General features: G+C 35.3%; 1 protein-coding gene across 2 annotated transcripts in view; it reads left to right on the forward strand.

The window, feature by feature from the left end:
• Nucleotides 1-7,646, forward strand: part of LOC134531202 (etoposide-induced protein 2.4 homolog) — a 106,551-nt gene extending 98,905 nt beyond the window's left edge. For both annotated transcript variants that reach the window (XM_063366856.1, XM_063366857.1), the window contains one exon: nt 2,909-7,646. In XM_063366856.1, coding sequence (XP_063222926.1) covers nt 2,909-3,014 — 106 coding nt within the window. In that variant the 3' untranslated portion in view covers nt 3,015-7,646. The remainder of the gene's footprint in view (nt 1-2,908) is intronic.
• The last annotated feature ends 397 nt before the right edge of the window (nt 7,647-8,043 follow it).

The following is an 8,043-nucleotide window of genomic DNA, read 5'->3' on the forward strand; positions in this document are numbered from 1 at the left end:
CGTTGCTATTTTTGTCTTTGTCGCGCTTTGTTTCTAGTCGTATGATCGAGCACTTTTATGTTGACATTACTGAAATGTGTTTTATGTTAATTATTCAGTTAAATACTAAAATTTTAGCATCATTTAAAAATTTTTACTGTTAATTGTAACTGTACATAAATTTTTAGATTTTTAAGTTGAAATTAATGTTTCCTTTTTTGTTTCCCATTTTCGGCTCTTTTGCGGATTATCCGCAATTTTCACTATCCGCGGTGGCCCTGCCACTTAATTTCGCAGATAATCGGGAGTGTATTGTACACATCCCTTGCCTAGATGACTACATATTTGAACGATGACCAGACTGAAGTCTTGTTGTGCAGTTCGCCAAGGATACGATGTCAGTCTGCTCTCGCGGCGTGAAGTATTTGCGGGGCGGCAGCGACTTGTAATTAAAAAGGCAAAGTCAATCAGAAGAAAGGGGGGAGACTTCTGCTTCCAGACCGAAAGATTCCGAAGCTTTCTGAGGGGGTGGTCTAGAAATACTGACTTTGATATCTCAAAGTTGGTGGTACTGGCCCACCAATGTCAGCGCGACCTACTGAGGGGTGTCCGAAACAAGAAAAAATTGACTCGTGCAGCGCTCTGGTGGCTTGGAAATGAACAACGGGGCACTTTTTGTTGCGTGAGGCGCCAAGGGGCAGGCGTTTAGTGGGCGTTCAAACACCCAGGGGAAATAACTCACAAATCTGCCACGAGAGGGCAGAGGCGGTACATTCGCAGACTAGTGTCGAGACCTTGAGGCGGACCGGGGTTGGTGGCCGGTCAGTGAACTGGGCATGGTTCCCTGGAAAGGCAGTAGGGAGGGATGGTGGAAATGTGCTAGGGCAGTGGGAAACTCTCTCGGCAGAGGCCTGCGAAGTGCCGAGGGCTTGAGCAAAACGACTCGTGATCGTGTCTGAAATCACTCGCGTAAGGCTGGCTCTCAGAACCTAGCTGCTCTAATAGCTTGCAGGACATAGCACTTCTTGTCACGGCTCGGAGGAGAATAACAAGCGACGGCCGTGCGTCAAGGCGGGGATAAAATGAGCGCACAGGTTGACTCACACTGGCTCAGCAAAAATCAGATCTGGTGCTGGGAACAGCATTGGGGAGACTGGCCTGACAAAGATTAAGCAAATGTACAGGAGGTGGAAAAAGTTTAAGTTTTAGCAGCAAAAAGAAATGACTGGCAAAATTATTTTTCAAAATTCAAATTTAGAATTGTGCTGAAAAATGCTAATTGGTGGCACACCTTCAACCCTTTTTTTTTTCTCCAACCCTGTTTAGTCATATTAAAAAAAAAAATTTTTGAATGAAAGCTATAGATAATATTTTAAGGTTTTACAATAAATAAGAACAGTTTTATTAGTGTACATGGTATGGAAATTATGAATTTTTTTTAAATTTTAGATAAAAATTAGATGATTTACAAACAATTTGAATGGAATCAATAGTGTGCCTACTAAGAGAGTTCTGAATTTTTGTTGTCATCCAAACCTTGATTTTTACCTCTTGCAGTTATGGTTGGTCTATCAGAAATTTATTTAGACAAAATTTGTGATATTTCTCCAAGTTCTAATACGTTCAAAAGCATGCAATACTTGTCATATTATGGTAGTTATAGTGATTTTTCTGTTTTTGAAAACCTTCCCCATTTCCACCATTTTGATAAAATTTTGCCTATCAACAAATTTGACTGAGATTTTCCACTTTGGAAGTGATTTGTGCAAAATTACAGCAGTTATCGTGACCATAAAAATGTGACTTATGTGTGTGTACACACAGACACATGTATAAACTTAAGGGGTGGATGATGGTTTTGGGGTCTATGGGTCATGAAATGAAAAACCATGTAAACATTTTCTGAACGTTGCACCAGCTTATAGGCAGTCTTTCTTCTAAATCTACGTAATATATGAAACCTCGTGTTACATAGTATTGCTTGGACAGCAATTTTGAAGAGCTGGGACTTAATTAGGTTACCAAACAAGTGATAAAATAAATTCCTGCTCATGTAAATCTGAGTCACATGCAACATTTAAAGATTATTTATTTTTTTATTTATTAATTTTTGTTACATGCCTACTAAAAGTATAAAGAACCCCCATCCTCCTCATCGGCATCATAGCAGGCTAGACAGCCATATATGACCAATATATGTGACCAACATACGAGGTAGCGTTAGCAATATAATGCACCACTTTTGGTTTGAATTTAAAATATGATTTGTTTTCCTTTGGAATTCGTGTCAGGTGTGAGGCTTGTATATTTTCCTTCCTAATATGTAAGTGTAGTGTTTGGAAGTCACCTTATAGCATTAAGCCATGCTAGATACCTGTGTTTTGTCACTTTGCATTGTCAAAGTAAGTGTGCCTCTGAAATGTTATGTCTGAACGATCATAGGGCAAACAACTAGTTACTCTAGTAAGACCTACATGTAAACAAATTATCTGTGGTCACGGCACAGGCTAAATTTTATAGGTGTTCATTTTTCCCATGCAAAACTGTATTTTCTCTTTGGATGATTTTCTCTCAGGTTCTATTTGCATGTAAACAAATGATTGTGCCCAATTTCTTACCAGTTATTTAACTTTTTAATGGAGGAAATAAAAATATCAGTATTCATTAACAAAAGGTTTTTTTAATTTTTCCTTTTATTTATACTTCAAGTAAACTAAATTATAACATAATCCAATTACCTACTGTAAATATTCATAAACATACCCTGACAAAGGAGCACTGTGTGCTGGAATGTCAATTTTAAAAAAAATATACCAAACTTGTAAAATGTAAAAGAGCATGTGAATAAACAACTTATTAATTGTAAATTGTAATTGTCCCTATTTTAAAATTTTGTAACAGAAATTTGGTACTTGTGGATTTTTTTCAGTGATTTTCCATTGCAGTTGTTTTCTCTCGTGATTTATGCATCGAATGCAATCTTCAACCAAACCATCGGACCTAAACCAGCAGATACGGCAGCTACCCGAAGGTGATAAACATCAGACTTGTGGAGCTTGGGACGATGTGCAACTTGGAAATTAGTATAGTTACAACCTAATTTTTAATCAAATGGTAAAATAAATATTTCTTTTTTGGAATATGTATATTTTTATAACACATTTTGGTTTTTTGTTACTATTTATAAGCGTTATTTATTATTTTGTCAATAAATATGTGTACAAAAGGTTATCGAAAGTTGAATGTGACCAAATAATTAGTGGTAGATATGTTTTGAGAACCTTGTGATGGTAACAAATTATTCCAACTGTCTGTGTATTGCGCAACATTGTAGTAGTAATGCCTATTATATTTCTGTAAGTTTACTATGCTGATTACATGGTGGAAACTATTAATTGATAAAAAACTTAATTCACTGAAACCACTTTGTCGAGCAATGCATTTGCAGTCACCATCTTCCCTTCACTACAGTACTGTGGGACCAACATCCTGTCCACAACCAAAACACTGCTGCCAACAACCGGAAACGTACAAATTGCTTGACACCCATAAATACATTCTGGTATACATTTACTCTCTATTTACACTTGGAATCACCGAATGTATCGCCCTCCTTTAAAAAAGTATTCCAATAATCAGGGTGGTCAGCGACCGAGGTCAGGTGTGGAGCCCGTGAGCATTGCTGAGTGTTTCAGTTCATGTCACTCATCATCAATACATTGGTGTGTCAGTAACGTTAATCCTGTACCATTGATTTGTACTTCATTGGATCGTACACTCAATTAAAATAATTGTGATCGTGCTCAATTATTTCTATTTTTACACTGATAATACTTACCAATGTGAACTGAATCAGATGTGCATTTCTGTTCTCTAGGCCTATGATTAGGACAAGATTTTATGGTGTTATTGTTTCTCTTTTTTATATTGTCTTTAATCATTTGAAAAATTGTATTATTAGAAAAATCCAAAATAAATAGGAAAATTTTTGTGTGTTTCAAACATGTGGCATTATTAATGCAGAAATGTGTTGCTAATGTAAGAGATGCAGGATTAAATAATATATCAATTTTTTTTCCGCTCCATTTAGGTCATATATTTTGGTACTAAATTAATGCTAAATACATTATATTCAATGAATTTTCCATGATAGAAGATTGTATTTTTATAATTTGAGTAAGTTCTGACAAATTACGGATTGATTTGATGTTTTTAGTTACTCTTTGGTGCTGAAAGGTGTGTTAACTTGCATTTAGGTGGTATGTGATGTATTGACATGCTTTGCAGGTTATTTCAGTTTTATCCCAATTCACCACGTTGTCCCTAACAATGATTAAACCAGCTATTATAATAAAGAAATATTATACCTTCTGTAGATATGACTGTTATGACGAGAGAGAAAAATTTGCAGAATCATACATGTAACGCTGTAAGACACAACTGCAAAATAAACAAGCTGAAAATACATTTTCTGTATGTTTAGCCACCTCTAGTTCTGAGGAAATACGTAATTAAATGGTGTTGTTAATTTGTCCCTTTTCAAAATTTGTGAATCAAATTTTTAATATCTTTTTAAACAAGCTCTTGTGAAAACTTAATTGTCAAAGGTTTTTATAGTGTTTCATCAGTCATCACTAACGGACAAGCTGAAGTGAATTATAGTTTTCGTATTCTTACTAAATATTTTCTCAAACAGTTTAGCCATCACATCACTATAGTTTACTTATATGTATATATAAGTATCCCATCTGCAGACCACATTTTATGAGTTAAAAGATTATTTAACATCAGTTATTTTTTTTTTAAATTTCCGGTGGTATTTTCTGTAATGAAAAATACATTGCATCAATTTATTTTATCTATATCTTCTGCAGTAATATTAAAAATTGTTGGGAAAATCATTTTCACAAAGAACTGTGTGCTAGAATAAGGTGAGTGCTATTTGAGGAGATATTTGTTACCTGAGCTTGCATTAACAGCACCTTTCAGCAAGAACTTGTGTAATGTGTAGTCAGTCGCAAGTTCTGGATTAATGCTTCCTTGCAGGAAAGTAAGGAACTCTGTACTCTTGCATTGAGCATCTGCAGGTTTATTAGTGGCCCTGCCTATGACATAATAAGTCACTTTTCTGACACCTTCACTGTAATCATCAACTGCCAAAAACAAAAAATATGAAGTAACAACTGATGATTTGACAAATTTTGATACCATTTTAGGTACAACACATGTAAGAATGTTAGGGGAGAAGAGGAAATTGACTGAAGTTAGCACTTTAAAATACTAGAGTAATGTGTATTTGACACAAACAAGCAGAATGCATTGATTTACGTCAGAAGACAGGAACATAAATGACCTTCCTCCAACATTAAAGTAGCATTACAAAATTATTATCATGTTTGGAGGGTTTTTGTTTTTAAATTGTTTGTGCATGCATTTTGTGATTAAGAACTTCTCTGGGAGGAATTATAAACTTTGACCACAATCTTTTGTCAAGTCCTGTTAAGCATGTGTGGATGGCTGAGCACAGTGGACCCACTTTGTAAACACTTGTGCCATAATAGGGCTTGTTGCTGGACAATTGTTTTGCTAGGCTGTGTTTCAATCAAGTGGTAGTCATTTTATGCTGCGTTGTGTGAGGGAATTTCCTCTTCTTGATACATCTCAAATGCCTGTCTCAGTGGGGTTTCAAGCTTTTCCAGCAAAATAGTCATTGACCAGTAATAACACTTGATAACTGGAAGCCCAGAGCTTACGGCAGAGGTTCCCAAGTGTGCGCCGTAATGCCCTTCTCTCTCTCCTCCAGAAACTTCACTTACTTATATATGCAATAAACAATTCAAATCGCCTGCGCTGCACGCACCACTCACTGCATTCGCCGGTACTCACGCTCGGGTTGTGATCGTAAATTAGATCACCAGCTCACACGTCACATTGGTTTAATTTGAAACTGATTCTTTTTTTAGTATTTTTCTGTAATAATAATGTACTCTTGTGTGTCAATTCTAATAGATATACCTATGTGAATCTCAGTTTGTGGTTGTGAGCCTCAGATTGTAGTGGTTTTCATTTCTGTGCCTAGTGTCATAAAAAATATGTTTATTATATTTTTTGTCATTGTACACATGTTTCGACAAGGTAGGGCGCCATAACAAAATACTCAACCTGTAAGTCTGCTGTGAGCTGAAAAAGTTTGGGAACCCCTCCCCTGGCTTAAGGCATTTGAATTTTTTTCAGTAGTACAGAGAAATGTAGATAACAATGCATCACTCTCACTATGTACTGGTTGAAGGTGCAGAATGTTTTTTTACATGCATGTTGCAACTGTTCACTTTACCTCATAATTCGTCCCTGTTACTGGAATGTTACTTCCAGTGATGCGTGGCTCTCACAGCTCGCAGAGTTGTGAGTTTTCGGCAGCCTGCTTACGTTTGGGTTGTTCCAACCGTGGATTTTAAAATTTCAGCTAAACCAGTTCTCCCGGAGCTGTCTCCAGCGAGGATTTGTGAAGACAAAGTTGTTAAACCTGCCTGTGTTAACACTTTCTGACTCGTGCGTACACTGCATTCACATTCTGACAAGGCCTTCTACATTTGCTGCAGTTCGTTGTGAGCTTTCCTGTTCATGAAACACTAATGTGTAGTTTTAAAATTGCTGTTTTAACTCATCTCATGCATATTTATACTTTCATTAGATGGATTTTCACACAGTGCACAAAAGTTGGTCACTGCTTTAATCCTCTTGCTTATTACGTCCTCAAAAGTAATTTCAAAATACTGCTCAGTTTTAGATGAGTCTTTATTCATAGTTTCATAAATTTCTCTTGCATTGTCTGCTTGGCCTAAAAGAATATAAACTTTGCAAATTGTAATTCAGAAAATGTTACAACACTGGAGAGTGGACATTATTTTACATAATAATTTCACATGAGTGTGTCATCAGGCTGTTTAAAAATAGAGTAATGTAAGACAATTAGATATTTTTAATTAGACTTGAAACAATTGAAAGTCATGATACACTTATCACAAACATGAGGGATACTGTTAATATCATAATAAAATGTGTAATGTGAACTATGTGGAGCCAGGTTTACTATATTTCAACTCCTGTTACCGTCATTTGTTACGACACTCTCCAATCCCTTGAATCACATGATATTGTTTGTTCTATGCTGCTTGATTTCGAGGGATTAGGGAGCCAGATTTGACAAAGAATTGTAAAACAAAATTAAAGATGGTTAACCTGGCTGAATATAGAAGTTCATATTTACACAAATTTTAACTAAATCAAATTAATATTTCAAGCAATTTTCTCAATAAGAAAGACCAAAAATGATAGATATTTCGTAATGGGCAGGTAGCTAGAACTAACACACGCAATACTATTAAATGTAATAAATTAATGTTCCAAATATTTAGTGACAGCTTGTAATGCCAGATGAATGCAAAATGTGTACATATATGAAAATTTGTATGATGTATATAGTCTGTGTACATGCTTGTACATTTTTTATTCCTCAGTGCCTGCTTCTAGTTGTAATACTTGTTTATAACTCTGTTCAGTTATTGCTGTAAGTGTTTTGCCAGTCAATATTTGTGTGACCATGACATTTTATTAACTGTATTTGTTTTTCATAAATTAATTAAAAAACTTTTTTACTTGCTAAAAAATTAATTTTTTATTCAGCCATTAATTCTTTCTGCTATCAAGTTATCTCAATGTTTAATTTTCATCATATCTGTAATATATAATAAGTAATATCAAGTAAAAGCATTTTTTATTGTTGGGTAGGATGAAGCTGAATTACAACGTTGTAATTTAAGGCTTATTGGGCCTTCGCCCACAGTAATGCATTTCCGATGCTAACACATCTGAAGGTCATTTGTAGAAACATAGGACAAGGTAGAAAAAGTTCAGACAATTCGCTGTAGGATGGCGCTGCAGTCTATGACTGTGGCCAGGTTTGTTTTGAAGTTATACTTCTTTAGGCACATTATAAATAAATGATGAGAATTAATTTTATTGATGTGTGCAAACCATGCAATGAAATTTTCATAGGATGAAAAA

The sequence above is a fragment of the Bacillus rossius genome, chromosome 3 (genome assembly GCF_032445375.1).
Source record: "Bacillus rossius redtenbacheri isolate Brsri chromosome 3, Brsri_v3, whole genome shotgun sequence".
NCBI classification, from domain to species: Eukaryota; Metazoa; Arthropoda; class Insecta; order Phasmatodea; family Bacillidae; genus Bacillus; species Bacillus rossius.